We start from the raw sequence: 16915 nt of genomic DNA, 5'->3' as shown, positions 1-16915 counted from the left end.
TGGTTCCCACAGCACTGAAGACCAGCTGAAACCCTGTGACTTTTCCTTGCCTTTCCCCCAAACTCACTCTTCCTCTTCTTCCCAGGACACTTTTACTCACTTTCTGAATTTTCCTAATCTGGTCAGAGAGTGTGTCTAACAGGCGAGTTTTCAGGAAGTCCATCACCTTGACCACCCGGCCATCAATGTAGCAACTGGAATAAAAATAAAATAAGAATCAGATAAAATCTGGAGCAGAGGCCTAGGAATACACTTCTCTAGCCAGATGTCTCCGTTGCCTGAGGAAACAGTCCAAGGTTCCACTTCGGTTCTCATGGCCTGAAAAGTTTTGACCCTGGGTATTTTTCAAAGAAATAATATACTTTCTATCTTCTCTAGTTCCACCTCCATTTGTGGGCTAATACTGTAATTTTTTTAACTTTTGTTCTTTGAAACCCGACTGCTTGCTCTGTGGGAATTGACAGGGATTCCAAAATACAAATTAGGTAGTAGGGAAAATCTCCCCTCCCACCCCAGGAGAGTAATTTAACACTCATTCCATGCCCACCCCTTCCTCCATCTTAAAGTAATAGAGGTATGTGATGAGATGTTTGAAAGAATACTCAAACATTTTGAAAGGTTTCCACAACTTTGGAATAAGAAAACAAACACCAATGTAGAAATTTCACTGCAGTTAGCGGATCTCAACTGTTTGCAGTCTCCTGTTCTTTTCCCTGGGCAAAATACCCCGTAGTGAACCTTCTCCTACAACCTCCAAAATCAATCGATCGATCTCACAAACAAATTAAAGTCCAAGAGCCTTCTTCTAAAATTGTGAAAATCTTGGCTCTCATCCGTGTGATGGTGTCTGGTTTTTGTTAGGCAGCGTAAGTGAAATATCGAGTTGTGCTGACACTATGGAAACTCTGGTGGTGCAGTGGTTAAGTGCTACAGCTGCTAACTAAGAGCCTGGCAGTTCAAACGCACCAGGCACTCCTTGGAAACTCTATGGGGCAGTTCTATTCTGTCCTACAGGGTCACTAATAGTCGAAATCGACTCAATGGCAGTGGGGGTTGGGGGGCTGACACTATGTTGTGAACATTTGACCAAAATAGGGCCATCTAGCTTTCCAGGAACTCCCTTTGTGAGTCCCTTATTCTGAAGACTAAACTGAGATTGTCCCAGAGTTAGGCGACCTCCATTATCCCAGCCCCATTCCATTCGTTCCTCCCCCATTTTTGCAAAGTTCTGAGTTGAATCAACTTGTATTGATTCATAAATGCTTATGACTCCTGGGTGCCTTTTCCAATCTACTGGGGTCTCCTTAAAGAGCCCTGGTGGTGCAGGGTTTAAAGTGCTTGGCTGCTAACCAAAAGGTCAGTCGTTCGAACCCACCAGATGCTCCACAGGAGAAAGATGTGACGGTCTGCTTCTGTCAAGATTTACAGCTTTGGAAACCCTATGGGGAAGCTCTACCCTATCCTACAGAGCTGCTATGAGTCGGAATTGACTGGAGAGGAATTTTGGTTTTTTTAGGTCTCCGTGGCTAGTAGCAAATGATAGATTATTTCATTTTTAATGACATTGGTACATATATAGAACTATGTGAAAATTCTTTTTTTTTAATAATATTTTATTGTATTTTTGGTGAAACTATACACAGCAAAACATGTACCCATTCAACAATTTCACCACATAACGTTCAGTGACATTGGTTACCTACTTCAGTTTATATCAACATTCTCATTATTTCTGTTCTAGTTGTTCCACTCCCATTAATTTAGTCTCATTGCACCCACAAACTTCTCATCTGTGCTTTAGAGTAAATGTTGTCCATTTGATATTATATGGATAATATTTAAAAGAGCACAGTTCCCAAAGGTGAAAATCTTTACTTTTTCAACTAACCTGCTATTTAGTTAAAAGATGATTTCAGGGAATAGTTTCTGTTCAAGGTTTAAAGAGTCTTGGGAATTCTTCCAGTCTCAATAAATCCAGTAAGTCTGGATTCTTTGAGAATTTGAAGTTCTGTTCCACATTTTCTCCTCTTTTTATCAGAATCTATCTATTGTGACCCTGAACAGAACATTTGGAAGTGGAAGCAAGACACCATCTAGTTCTTCTGTTCTCAAGGTAGAGAAAGCTGTGGCTCACAGAGACAATTAGTCCTTATTCTTGTTCTTTCTCTGACTCTTGGATTTTCTTTATTCTCTTTTGCTCCAGACAAATAGATACCAATAGTTGTACCTTAGATGGCTGCTTGCAAGCTTTTAGGACCCAGATGTTACTCATTGCACTAGGATATAGAACATGCACTTTATGAACTATGTTATCCAATTGGCTGAATTGATCCACAAGACTATGGCTCTGAGTTTTCAAACCAAGAAAACCAATCATGTGAGGTGAGTGGTTATGCTTAAGAAGTACCTGCATCTGTATCTCCTATTTATTATAGCTATATTATTTTTTTAGAAATTCTTTTTTTTTAATAATTTTTATTGTGCTTTAAGTGAAAGTTTACAAATCAAGTCAGTCTCTTACACAAAAACCCGTATACACCTTGCTACACACTCCCAATTATTCTCCCCCTAATGAGACAGCCTGCTCTCTCCCTCCACTCTCTTTTTGTGTCCTTTTCGCCAGCTTCTAACCCCCTCCACCCTCTCATCTCCCCTCCAGGCAGGAGATGCCAACATAGTCTCAAGTGTCCACCTGATCCAAGAAGCTCACTCCTCCTCACCAGCATCCCTCTCCAACCCATTGTCCAGTCCAATCCGTGTCTGAAGAGTTGGCTTCAGGAATGGTTCCTGTCCTGGGCCAACAGAAGGTCTGGGGCCATGACCACCGGGGTCCTTCCAGTCTTAGTCAGACCATTAAGTCTAGTCTTATGAGAATTTGGGGTCTGCATCCCACTGCTCTCCTGCTCCCTCGGGGGTTCTCTGTTGTGTTCCCTGTCAGGGCCGTCATTCGTTGTAGCCGGGCACCATCTAGTTCTTCTGGTCTCAGGATGATGTAGTCACTGGTTCATGTGACCCTTTCTGTCTCTTGGGCTTGTAATCACCTTGTGTCCTTGGTGTTCTTCTTTCTCCTTTGATTCAGGTGGGTTGAGACCAATTGATGCATCTTAGATGGCTGCTTGCTAGTGTTTAAGACACCAGACACCACTATTCAAAGCGCAATGCAGAATGTTTAGTTAATAGATTTTATTATGCCGATTGACTCAGATGTCCCCTGAAACCATGGTCCCCAGACCCCTGCCCCTGCTACGCTGGCCTTCAAATCATTCAGTTTATTCAGGAAACTTCTTTGCTTTTGGTTTAGTCCAATTGTGCTGACCTACCCTGTATTGTGTGCTCTTTCCCTTCACCTAAAGTAGTTCTTATCTACTATCTAATTAGTGAATGCCCCTCTCCCACACCCCTCCCTCCCCCCTCTCTTAACCACAAAAGAATGTTTTCTTCTCAGTTTAAACTATTTCTCAAGTTCTTATCATAGTGGTCTTATACAATATTTGTCCTTTTGCAACTGACTAATTTCATTTAGCATAATGCCTTCCAGGTTCCTCCATGTTATGAAATGTTTCACAGATTACTCACTGTTCTTTATGAATGCATAGTATTCCATCGTGTGAATATACCATAATTTATTTATCCATTCATCCATTGATGGGCACCTTGGTTGCTTCCATCTTTTTGCTATTGTAAGCAGTGCTACAATAAACATGGGTGTGCATATATCTGTTCTTGTAAAGGCTCTTATTTCTCTAGGATATATTCCAAGGAGTGGGATTGCTGGATCGTATGGTAGTTCTATTTCTACCTTTTTAAGGAAGAGTCAAATCGATTTCCAAAGTGGTTGTACCATTTGACATTACCACCAGCAGTGTGTAAGTGTTCCAATCTGTCCACAGCCTCTCCAACATTTATTATTTTGTGTTTTTTGAATTAATGCCAGCCTTGTTGGAGTGAGATGAAATCTCATCGTAGTTTTGATCTGCATTCCTCTAATGGCTAATGATCGTGAACATTTCCTCATATATCTGTTAGCTACCTGAATGTCTTCTTTAGTGAAGTGTCTATTCATATCTTTTGCTCATTTTTTAATTGGGTTATTTGTCTTTTTGCAGTTGAGTTTTTGCAGTATTATGTAGATTTTAGAGATCAGGCGCTGATCAGAAATGTCATAGCTGAAAACTTTTCCCCAGTCTGTAGGTAGTCTTTTTACTCTTTTGGTGAAGTCTTTGGATGAGCATAGATGTTTGATTTTTAGGAGCTCCCAGTTATCTAGTTTTTCTTGTATGTTCTTTATAATGTTTTCTATGCTGTTTATGCCATCTATTAGGGCTCCTAACATTGTCCCTATTTTTTCTTCCATGATCTTTATCGTTTTAGATTTTATATTTAGGTCTTTGATCCATTTTGAGTTAGCTTTTGTGCATGGAGTGAGGTATGGGTCTTGTTTCATTTTTTTGCAGATGGATATCCAGTTATGTCAGCACCATTTGTTAAAAAGACTGTCCTTTCCCCATTTAACTGTTTTGGGGCCTTTGTCAAATATCAGCTGCTCATATGTGGATGGATTTATGTCTGGATTCTCAATTCTGTTCCATTGGTCCATGTATCTGTTGTTGTACCAGTACCAGGCTGTTTTGACTACTGTGGCAGTATAATAGGTTCTAAACTCAGGTTAAGTAAGGTCTCCTACTTTGTTCTTCTTTTTCAGTAATGCCTTATTTATCCGGGGCCTCTTTCCCTTCCATATGAAATTGGTGATTTGTTTTTCCATCTCATTAAAGAACGTCCTTGGGATTTGGATCAGAATTGCATTAAATGTATAGATGGCTTTTGGTAGAATAGACATTTCCATAATGTTAAGTCTTCCTATCCATGAGCAAGGTATGTTCTTCCACTTATGTAAGTCTCTTTTGGTTTCTTGCAGAAGTGTACTGTAGTTTTCTTTGTATAAGTCTTTTACATCTCTGGTAAGATTTATTTCTAAGGATTTTATCTTCTTGGAGGCTACTGAAAATGGCATTGATTTGGTGATTTCCTCTTCGATGTTCTTTTTGTTGGTGTAGAGGAATCCAACTGATTTTTGTATGTTTATCTTGTATCTCGATACTCTGCTAAACTCTTCTATTAGTTTCAGTAGTTTTCTGGAGGATTCCTTAGGGTTTTTTGTGTATAAGATCATGTCATCTGCAAATAGAGATACTTTTACTTCTTCCTTGCCAATCTGGATGCCCTGTGTTTCTTTATCTAGCCTAATTGCTCTGGCTAGGACTTCCAGCACAATGTTGAATTAGAGTGGTGAAAAAGGGCATCCTTGCCTGGTTGCCGATCTCAATGGGAATGTTTTCAGGCTCTCTCCATTTAGGGTGATGTTGGTTGTTGGCTTTGTATAAATGCCCTTTATTATGTTGAGGAATTTCCTTTCTATTCCTATTTTGTTGAGAGTTTTTATCATGAATGAGTGTTGAACTTTGTCAAATGCCTTTTCTGCATCAATTGATAAAATCGTGTGATTCATTGTCTTTTGTTTTATGTCTAATGTGGTGGATTACATTAATTGTTTTTCTAATGTTGAACCATCCCTGCATACCTGGTATGAATCCCACTTGGTCATGGTGAATTATTTTTGGGATATGTTGTTGAATTCTATTGGCTATAATTTTGTTGAGGATTTTTACATCTACATTCATGAGGGATATAGGTCTGTAATTTTCTTTTTTTGTGGTGTCTTTACCTGGTTTTTGTATCAAGGATATGGTGGCTTCTTAGAATGAGTTTGGTAGTATTCCATCCTTTTCTATGCTCTGAAATATCTTTAGTAGTAGCGGTGTTAACTCTTCTCTGAAAGTTTGGTAGAACTCTGCAGTGAAGCCATCTGGACCAGGGCTTTTTTTTGTTGGGAGTTTTTTGATTACCTTTTCAATCTCTTCTATTGTTATGGGTCTATTTAGTTGTTCTACCTCTGTTTGTGTTAGTTTAGGTAGGTAGTGTGTTTCTAGGAATTCATCCATTTCTTCTGGGTTTTCAAATTTGTTTGAGTATAGTTTTTCATAGTAATCTGATATGATTCTTTTAATTTCAGTTGGGTCTGTTGTAATATCGCCCATCTCATTTCTTATTCAGATTATTTGCTTCCTCTCCTGTTTTTCTTTTGTCAGCTTGGCCAATGGTTTATCAATTTTGTTGAGTTTTTCAAAAAACCAGCTTTTGGTCTTGTTAATTCTTTCAATCATTTTTCTGTTTTCTGTTTCTTTTAGTTCAGCTCTAATTTTTATTATTTGTTTTCTTCTGGTGCCTGTGGGTTTCTTTTGTTGCTCTCTTTCTATTTGTTCAAGTTGTAGGGATAGTTCTTTGATTTTGGCCCTTTCTTCTTTTGGATGTGTGCATTTATTGATTAAAATTGGCCTCTGAGCACCAGTTTTGCTGTGTCCCAAAGGTTCTGATAGGAAGCGTTTACATTCTTATTGGATTCTATGAATTTCTTTATTCCATCCTTAATGTCTTCTATAATCCAGTCTTTTTTGAGCAGGGTATTGTTCAGTTTCCAAGTGTTTGATTTCTTTCCCCTGCTTTTCCTATTACTGATTTCCACTTTTATGGCCTTATGGTCAGAGAAGATGCTTTGTAATATTTCAGTGTTTTGGATTCTGCTAAGGCTTGCTTTATGACCTAATATGTGGTCTATTCTAGAGAATGTTCCATGTGCACTAGAAAAGAAAGTATACTTGATTGGTGTTGGGTGGAGTTCTCTGTATATATCTAAGAGGTCAAGTTGGTTGATTGTGGCATTTAGATCTTCTGTGTCTTTTTTGAGCTTCTTTCTGGATGTCCTGTACTTCATCGAAAATGGTGTGTTGAAGTCTCCTACTATTGTTGTGGAGCTGTCTATCTCACTTTTCAGTGCTGATAAGAATTTGTTTTACGTATCTTGCAGCCCTGTCATTGGGTGCATAAATATTTAATATGGTTATATCTTCTTGGTGTATTGTCCCTTTAATCATTATATAGTGTCCTTCCTTATCCTTTCTGATGGATTTAACTTCAAAGTCTATTTTGTCAGAAATTAATATTGTCACTCCTGCTCTTTTTTGATTGTTGTTTGCTTGATGTATTTGTTTCCATCCTTTGAGTTTTAGTTTGTTTGCCTCTCTAAGTCTAAGGTGTGTCTCTCGTAGGCAACATATGGATCTTATTTTTTAATCCATTCTGCCGCTCTCTGTCTCTTTATTGGTGCATTTAGTCCATTTACATACATTCAGGGTAATTATGGATAGGTATGAATTTAGTGCTATCATTTTCATGTCTTTTTTTGTGTGTTGACAGCTTCTTTTTCCCACTTGATTTTATGTGCTGAGTAGGTTTTCTTTATGTATTGTCCTTTCCTCATATTTGTCATTGTGGGTTTTGTTTCTGCTGAGTCTGTATTTTTCCCTTGTATTTTATTTTGATGAGTAGGATAGTTTGTCTCCTTTGTGGTTACCTTATTATTTGCCCTTATTTTTCTAAATTTATAACTAACTTTTATTTCTTTGTATCACCGTATCTTCCTCTGAATATGGAAGGTGTATGATTACATTTCTTAGTCCCTCTTTATTATTTTAATATTGTCTTCTTTTATATGATAACATCGCCATTACCCTGTGTTGGGCTTTTTTTTTTTTTTTTTTTTTTTCAATCTTGCTTTGTTTTTTGTGTTTTTTTTTTGGATTTCCCTTTCTGGGTTGACTTCTGGTTGCTCTGCCCAGTGTTCTAGTCTTGGGTCGATAACTGATATTATTGATTTCCTAACCAAAGAACTCCCTTTAGTATTTCTTGTAGTTTTGGTTTGGTTTTTATGAACTCCCTAAACTTGTGTTTATCTGGAAATGTCTTAATTTCACCTTCATATTTAAGAGACAGTTTTGATGGATATATGATTCTTGGCAGGCAATTTTTTTCCTTCAATTTTTAAAATATGTCATCCCACTGCCTTCTTGCCTGCATGGTTTCTGCCGAGTAGTCCAAGCTTATTCTTATTGGCTCTCCCTTGTAGGTGACTTTTCTTTTATCCCTCGCTGCTCTTATAATTGTCTCCTTATCTTTGGTTTTGGCAAGCTTGATTAAATATGTCTCGGTGACTTTCTTTTAACAGCTACCTTATGTGGAGTTCGACGAGCATCTTGGATAGACATCTTCTCATCTTTCACAATATCAGGGAAGTTTTCTGTCAAGAAATCCTCCACAATTTTCTCTGTATTTTCTGTTATCCCTCCCTGTTCTGGTACTCCAATCACTCGTAAGTTATTTCTCTTGATAGAGTCCCACATGATTCTTAAGGTTTCTTCATTTTTTTAAATTCTTTGATCTGATTTTTGTTCAAATATATTAATGCCAAGTGATTTATCTTTGAGTTCAGAAATTCTAGCTTCTACTTGCTCAATTCTGCTCCTGTGACTTTCTATTGAGTTATCTAATTCTGTAATTTTATTGTTAATCTTCTGAATTTCTGATTGCTGTCTGTCTATGGATTTTTCCAGCTTATTAAACTTTTCATTATGTTCCTGAATAATCTTTCTGAGTTCTTCAGTTGCTTTATCTGTGTGTTCCTTGGCTTGTTCTGCATATTGCTTCATTTCCTTCCTGATGTCTTGAAGGGTTCTGTATATTAAACTTTTGTATTCTGCATCTGGTAATTCCAGGAATGCACTTTCATCTAGAAGATCCCTGGATTCTTTGTTTTGTGAGCCTGTTGAGGTGATCACGGCCTGTTTCTTTATGTGACTTGATATTAACTGTTGTCTCCAAGCCATCTATAAATTATTGTATTAGTTTATGCTTGCTTACTGTGTCATAGCTGGTTGCTTTGTTTTGTTTTGGTATACACCTGTGGGTTGCCTGAGTGAACTAGCTTGGTTATTTTCGTCTTTGGAGATCTGATGTCCTGTCCCCAGCTGACTAGAGCTGTTATCAGGTATATCAGTCTAGGAGTCCATTCAGTTTTCTTGTATGAATTCAGCTCAGGTTTCCAGGTAGCTGACCTCAAGTGTGTGGTACAGGCTCTGTCCTACAGTCTTAGAGGGGCAGGGGTGATTGGCTTATATACCCATATCTGATTGCAGCAGGGGGTCACACTCTGAACAAGGCAGGGGGCTGAGAACCGACCCCCAAGTGTCTGTGAGGAAAACGCGTCTCTGTTCCCTAGAGCATACAGGTGGGTGGGCTCTGCAGAGGGACCATGGGCACCCAAAGATTTTGTTGTAAGGACTGAGAGGTACCAGTTATCCCTGGGCGCCTGTCACAGGTGGCTGGGTGACCCAAGTGGAGCCACCAGTCCTTAGGTCCCTGTTGTGGGTAGGTGAGGACCTTGTTTAGTAGGCAAAGCAATGTCAAACGTCAAACACCCACCTCTCCACCGCACAGCTGAAATGGCTGGAGTTTGCCAATAAGGGCCTATTCTCCCCAAATAGGCCCACACAGGTCCATGCAGAAGGGAAAGGTGCTCAAGGTCCACACATGATTTATGCCTGGACAGGAGCCGCTTCTGTCCTGAGCTCCCCCAGTTAATGGAGCTAGCAAATTATCTTTTCCCCCCAGGTGGAAATTTTTTCCTTCCCTAAGGCCAGGAGGACAGCTCCAGGTGCTCACCAGGGTCTATCTCAGGCCTAGGGATTCAGCCGCTGAAGCTGGCTTGGGGTTGGGGGTGGGGCGCTGTAAAATATACACAAGTACTAAGATTTTGCCGAGAGCACCCTTCTGCTCAGGTTCCGGAGGTGTGAGTGGGCTGTGTGGCTGGCTGCTTCTCCCTGAGGAAACTGCAGCCGAATGCTAGGACCAGCCTGCCGCCGCGCTCCAAGAATGGTGCCTGAGGGCTCCCCGCGATTCAGGTCCAGTAACTACTCTCCATTTCTGAATGGTCTCTTCCTTCCCCTGCCCCTCAGTTCGTTGCCTAAGGCTGCCTTTGATGCTCAGGGCTCCCAGCTTGTCACAAATATACTCGTTTCACTTGTTCTTTCGGGTTTTTGTTGTAAAGAGGTCTTGACGGAAGTATCTGTCTATTCTGCCATCTTGGCTCCGCCTCCTAGAAATTCTTTTTAGTGTTAAATCCCCATCCATGTGATGTTGTGGAATCTTTTTTTTCTTTTTTTCTAAGCGGGTGCTCTGGCTGAAGTGAAGGTGAGAGATGATTTCTACTCACTCAGTCTTCAGCACCTCAAGACGTTTCTTCAGAATCCAATTTTTAAATCACTGATATATTGGAAAGAGTACAGGTTTTGGAGTCAGAGCTATCTGAGCTCAAATTCCAGATCTGGTATTTACTTCTTATATGATCTCAGGCAAGGTTCTTGGACTCCATAGGCTTCAGTTTCCTTAATATCTACTTCTCATGGTTCATTGAGGATTAATGAGATAACAAACTGAAAGTGCCTGGTGCATAGTAGGCACTCAACAACTTTTAGTTCTTTTTCACTTTCTTTAATTTTCAGCTCACAAAAACAGGATCATAAACAATAGGAGACTGATCAATTATGTGTGAGTATGAAACCCTAAAAGTTGAGTTGTGTCAAAAAATACATTCTTTTGAAGATGTTGATAGCTACTTATAAAATATTAGGGAATAAAACAAAACAATGACTTGATATTTTCCTCATTCCTGGGGCAGATGCTAGATGCAGATTCATTCAGCATTTATTATGTGCAACCAGGGGCAGATTAACTAGTAAGCACGGTATGCACTGGCTTACAGTAAGCAAGGTACACACAGGCTTAATTGTGCTTACTTACTAACCTGCGGTGCACAATTTCACCTGTTTCTTGTGAAATTGTGCACCACAGGTTAGTAAGTAAGCACAATTAAGCCCGTGTGTACAGGTGAAATTTTGCACTACAGGTTAGTAAGTAAGCACAGTTCAGCCCATGTGTACCTCGTTTGGAAACCCTGGCGGCATAGTGGTTAAGTGCTACAGCTGCTAACTAAAGGGTCGGCAGTTTGAATCCACCAGGAGCTCCTTGGAAACTCTATGGGGCAGTTCCACTCTGTCCTATAGTGTCACTATGATTCGGAATCGACTGGAAGGCACTGGGTTTGGTTTGGTTTCTCTTGGTACCTCGTTTACCGGGTAATCCGTCTCTGTGTGCAACATGTCCATGTCTCTTGCTTTACCACCTCTTACTATTAGTTATTTACGATTACCACCTCTGACCTTTTTTAAGTTGTGATTAGATGGCACACTATACAGAGACAGAAATTAAAAAAAAAAAATCAAACCTTTTGCGTCGAGTCGATTCTGACTCTTAGTGACTGTTTATGACAGAGTAGAACTGCCCCATAGGACTCCCAAGGAGTGGCTGGTGAATTCAAACTGCTGACCTTTGGGTTAGCAGCCAAGCTGTTAACCACTGCGCCACCAGGGCTCCGAGTAGTGTTAAAAGTAAATATAATTTATGTAATGTTAATCTGATACACATTAAAGGACATGAATATTGTTACTATAGTACATGTGAAAAAGAGAAAGACCCTCAACAACATGGGTTGACACAGTGGCTGCAACAATGGGCTCAAATAAAATAGCAATGATTTTGAGGATGGTGTAGGACGGGGCAACGTTTTGTTCAGCTTACACACAGGGTGACAATGAGTCAGTTCTTAACAACAAAAAGTATATGATAAGCAATGCACTATAATTAGTGTTCCTTTACACTTGATTTAATTATATTATAGCTTCCTCTTTTTTGTTAGTTCCCCAGTAACTATATTCAACATCAGTGTTTATAATTTTTGCTGGCAACACATATAGTTTGATATTTATTGAGATAAAAGTGCCAGATGCAATTTTTCAATATGTAGAATTCCCTGTGAACTCCCTCTCTATCCCAACCAATCCATGGCCCAGGGCTGAGGGGCCTTCCTTCTTCCCTTACTTTCTTTTGTCCCTTTTCTCACTGGGTCAAAGGACAGAGAACTTGGAGTTAGACAATGTTGGTTCAATCTCAGTTTTGCCACTTACTACTTTTCTGGTATCGGGTTTCCCCTTTTTTGAAGTGGGTTAAAAACAAACAAACCAAACCCCAAATTTATAGAATTTAAACAGGGTTGGTATGCTGAAAAAATAAGGAAAAATGCCAAACACAGAACCTGACACACACACACACACACAAAGGTATTCAATAACCAAACCTACCCTGCCCACGTTACTTAAAGGCCTAAGGCAGTAGAAGGTTACACTGAAAAGATGTGGGATAAGGGTAGGCATGGGGGACACCTGGAGATGTCTAGAGGAAAGCAAGCTCATCCACTGAAGGAATGAGGAAAGTATGCAGCAGAAAGACTAGATTTTGAAGTAGGTGAGAGGCAGAGGGAAGGACAGAAAGAGTTGATTATGGTACAAAAATTTAGACTTTGAAGAGACATTAATGGTAATTTGCTCTAAAATACGTAAGCTTTTAAAAACATCTCTGAGAAGGGATTTTTCTGGCTCTGTTTGATATTTCTAGGAACAAAGAACTCGCTCTTATAATCTACGAGTACAGTTCCACTGTGGTGGTGGTGTTAGTTGCTGTCCAGTTGATTCCAACTCATGGTGACCCCATGTGTGTAGAGTAGAACTGCCTCATAGGGCTTTCAAGACTGTGACCATTCAGAAGGAGACTGCCAGGTCTGTCTTCTGAGGTGCCTCTGGGTGCACTCCAGCTATCAATCTTTTGGCTAGTAGTTGAGTGCTTAACCATTTCTGCCACTCAGGGACTCAAGTTCCATTGTACTAGAGATCTAAATGATTAAGGCTCTTTTGACATGGGTCTGAAATCTGCTCCCCCTTTCTGTCCACTTACCGGCCATCATTCTGTCTTCTCAGACCCAGAAATAGTCAAATTCCGCTTTCATTTCACATGTGGGGGAGGAACTCCAGTAAAAACTCTGGCTTAAGCTCTTTAAAGCCTATTCTTAGATCCACTTTTAGCCTAACAGGCTGTATTCAGTCATTCTCAGTGGTCTTCAGCTATTCTTGTGGGCTCTGAATTGGGTTGGGTTGGAGTAGGAAGCCTTCAGTATGGATTGCACTTCAACATAAAGAAAACAAAAATCCTCACAACTGGACCAATGAGCAACATCAGGATAAATGAAGAAAAGACTGAAGTTGTCAAGGATCTCATTCTACTTGGATCCGCAATCAACAGCCATGGAAGCAGCAGTCAGGAAATCAAAAGATGCATTGCATTGGCTAAATCTGCTGCAAAGGACCTCTTTAAAGTGATGAAAAGCAAAGATGTCACCTTGAAGACTAACCCAAGCCATGGTATCTTCAATTGCATCATATGCATGTGAAAGCTGGACAATGATTAGGGAAGGCCAAAGAAGAATTGACACCTTTGAATTGTGATGCTGGCAAAGAATATTGAACGTACCATGGACTGCCAAAAGAATGAAAAAATCTGTCTTGGAAGAAGTGTGGCCAGAATGCTCCTTGGAAGCAAGGATGGCAAGACCGTGTCTTACATACTTTGGACATGTTGTTAGGAGGAATCAGTCCCTAGAGAGGGACATCATGCCTGGCAAAGTACAGGGTCAGCTGAAAAGAGGAAGACCCTCAACGAGGTGGACTAACACAGTGGCTGCAACAATGAGGTCAAGCATAACAACAATTGTAAGGATGGCGCAGAACCGGGCAGTGTTAAGTTCTGTTGTCCGTACGGTTGCTGAGTCGGAACCAACTTGACTGTACCTAACAACAACAGATGACAACAGGGAGTGCTGGGAGCTCTGGTGACACCGTGGTAAAGAGCTTGGCTGCTAATCAAAAGGTCGGCAATTCAAACCTACCAGCCACTCTTTGGAAACCCTGTGGGGAAGTTCTACTCTGGCCTATAAGGTTGCTATGAGTCTAAACCAACTGGATGGCACATAACAACAACAACAACAGGGAGAGCTACAGGCAGAGAAACCAGTGTGGCAAGATTATCTTATTTCAATAGTGCAAATAAGAAGTGATCTGGGTCACAAAAGAAGTGAAAGCAAGAGGCTATGAAGGAAGAACTAACAAAGGTTCCCAGAGGAAAAGAGTCAAAGATGGTCATGAGTTTATGAGAGAGAGTGTCTTGGAGAACACTTCTGTAGGCTAGTAGACTGGAGTACAGGTTTGTCAAGGGAGGTGAAGGATTCTGTTTGAGGTATCAAAGGTATAGAGAATATCAAGGGAGGAATATATTCCAGGTAGTTGGAGATACAAGAAGGAGGTACAAGAGAAAGACAGGAAATGTTGACCTGGGGGTCTTCTTCTATTTACAAGTTATGGATGGAACCATGCCTATAGATGAACTCTCTAAGAGAATAAGAGAAATCAGCAGGGATGTCGGAAATCAGCAGGGATGTCAGAGGTCCTTTAAAATTCTTCTCAAAAATGGCCCTGGGCATTGCCTCTACATTTGGCCCAGCTAAGCATTCCTTCCTCACCCAACTTGGCCATCACAGTGTTTTTTAGTAACCTCACTCTGAGCCCAATTCACATTCAAGTGTCAAAGGAATTCTCATATTATACTGAAGTAGTTCAGTAACTGTCCTTTGCAACCTTAAACCCACATTTACATTGTACTATGGTTTTTTTTTTTTATGGAAGTATGGCCAGTGGTTAAGCATCTCACTGCTAACCAAAAGATTGGAAGTTCGAATTCACCAGCTGCTCCTTGGGAACCCTGTGGGGGGCAGTTCTACTCTGTCCTATAGAGTTGCTTTGAGTAGGAATCGACTTGACAGCACATGGGTTTGGATTTTTTTTGGTTATGTAAATACAAATTCTGGTCTCCTAGAATTAGTAACACTTTAAAGAGGGGATAATTTAACAATAAAAATAAAAATCGGGGGAAACCCCATAGCGTACCATTCTGATAAAGACCTGAACCTTTGTTCTTGGGTGCCCTTGGACGAAACAATTAGCTTGCTGCCCTTACCCTTTGTATATGTGGGGCTTTAAAGAAATCTTTCAATTTAGATAATCTGTGTTTGTTTGAAAAATCCCTGACTGCTGCAGAGCTTCGGTCCTCTGTTAGTAGTTGCCTATGGTAAAGGACTCGGTATATCATTTAGGTTTAGACTTGAAGGAGGTAGAGCAGCCTGTGGTGACCATTTTGTAAGTATAAATTGCTAAAAAACGACGACAGCAATGGTGATTTCTAACAAAGACTGGATAAAGGGAAGTAGGGCTGGATCTCAACCGACTGTCCAGTGACCTGGGGGCAACTCTCTCTGCTTTTCTCTTTCTCACCGTGAAGATAAAGATGATTCTTAGCTACCGACAAGAACTAATTAATTCAGTATGGCTACAAAGGATTCAGAAGACCAAATAAATCAGAGAGGAAAGGAAGAATTGAGGGAAGGAAAGAAAGACAGGAGGGAGGAAGGAATTTCATCAATCAGCTGAAGGTACCCTGACACCGTCCTCATAAACACTGGAAGAATGGGTCTACACTTAGACTGACACTTTCAGGTAAACCATGGGATCTCCTGCAAGCTCTCTTGAAATTTCAGCGTCTCTTAGATTCACACCACTAGTAGCTGAGCTGTTCAACCAGAAGCTGAGGCCAAGAAAGTTAGTGCAAAAATAAACTTTCTGGGAACTATTAGAAATGCAATAGGATTGAAACATTTGTGCATGGACAAGTAGTCTGTTTGGCTTGATACTAGCAACCATCATTCCTTCCCTCCACTGGCCTCTAGACTAGAGGTCATGACAAGCATACATCTGGGGAGGTGGCAAAGATGGCAGAGGTAAATGGAACCACTTACCAATTCGTTCATCAACTTCCTTGCCCTCCTCAGTTTTGAATTTTATTTTCAGTATAATACCCTTCACCTGAATTTATTTTAATTTTTGCCCTTTATTTTTATTAATAAATCTCATTGTAGAAAAATCAGAAAATGTACATAAACTAAATTAAAATATCAAAATAAAAAATCGACTGTAAGTCCAACACCTAGAGAGGCCCACTGCAACACACCCTTCTAGAGTTTTTCAGAGTAAATACACAGAAAACTTATTCCAGATCATATTCTCCTATAAAAAAAATTTTTTTTTTTTTATGATTTTAAAATTGACCCAGCTGAGATTCCCAAGACACAGGGATACTGACAGAAACATTAGAGACCCCTTGTCAAATCGTTTCACTCTTAATGTTAATTCAATTCTGGCCATTTTGGGCTCCTCTACTCCTTTCTGTCTCAGCCAGCCAGTTTTACGTCTCACCTGATAGTTTCAGTCTTCAGGATTGTACTACAATTAGCCGCTTATGCCCATTAGCCTCTTAAAACATTTAATGAGTAGAGTTGGTTGGCTCCAGGGGCAGCTGGTTTTGTTTACGTGGCCCTTTTACTTTAGAAGGAAAAACCTTTGCCCCTTATTATCTGACCCCTTCTTTTATTTCAGGTAATTGCATTAGTGCTGGCTTCCCAACGCTCAGGAATTTCCGGACCTATTTTGCATCCTGCTGCTTTCAAGGAGGAGGGGCACTCTGTCCAGAATTCTAACACCAAGCATGCCTGCTGACTAGGCAGGTAAATCCATAAAACCAGGGCCTTCCCCACTGAAGGAGGGAAAGTGTGGGCCATCATTAGAACAACCCTGTTGACCTATAAAACCTATTCTAACACCTTTAAGCCAAACATTGGAGACAGCTGACGAGTTTCTATAAAGATTTATAAATTGCATTTGCCCCTCCTCCAGAGGCCCTCACCCTGGGCTCCTGCTGGGACCCGTACTACTTCACACTTGCCATCAGGCTTTCTCTCTGAAGGCCACATTATTTTTGATCTTCTTTGCAATGGGTCATCCTCTCTATCCTGTGTTCAGAATGACTTTGGACAGGTAAAGCTTGGATAAAATGAACACTGTTACAAAGAAAGATTCTATAGAATACATGTTTCTTTGGCTTTCTTAAACTGGTTCCCATACATCCACAC

The 16915-nt window shown here is 40.3% G+C and overlaps 1 protein-coding gene across 3 annotated transcripts in view; it reads right to left on the bottom strand.

Annotated features, from left to right (window-relative positions):
* HPSE2 (heparanase 2 (inactive)) overlaps positions 1-16915 on the bottom strand; it is a 704249-nt gene that overhangs the window by 173507 nt on the left and 513827 nt on the right. For all 3 annotated transcript variants that reach the window (XM_010589074.3, XM_064269462.1, XM_064269463.1), the window contains one exon: positions 101-194. In XM_010589074.3, coding sequence (XP_010587376.2) covers positions 101-194 — 94 coding nt within the window. The remainder of the gene's footprint in view (positions 1-100; positions 195-16915) is intronic.

This window comes from Loxodonta africana, chromosome 16 (genome assembly GCF_030014295.1).
Source record: "Loxodonta africana isolate mLoxAfr1 chromosome 16, mLoxAfr1.hap2, whole genome shotgun sequence".
NCBI lineage: Eukaryota > Metazoa > Chordata > Mammalia > Proboscidea > Elephantidae > Loxodonta > Loxodonta africana.
Note: the sequence above shows the minus strand (reverse complement) of the source record. Positions and strands in the feature narration are given on the sequence as shown.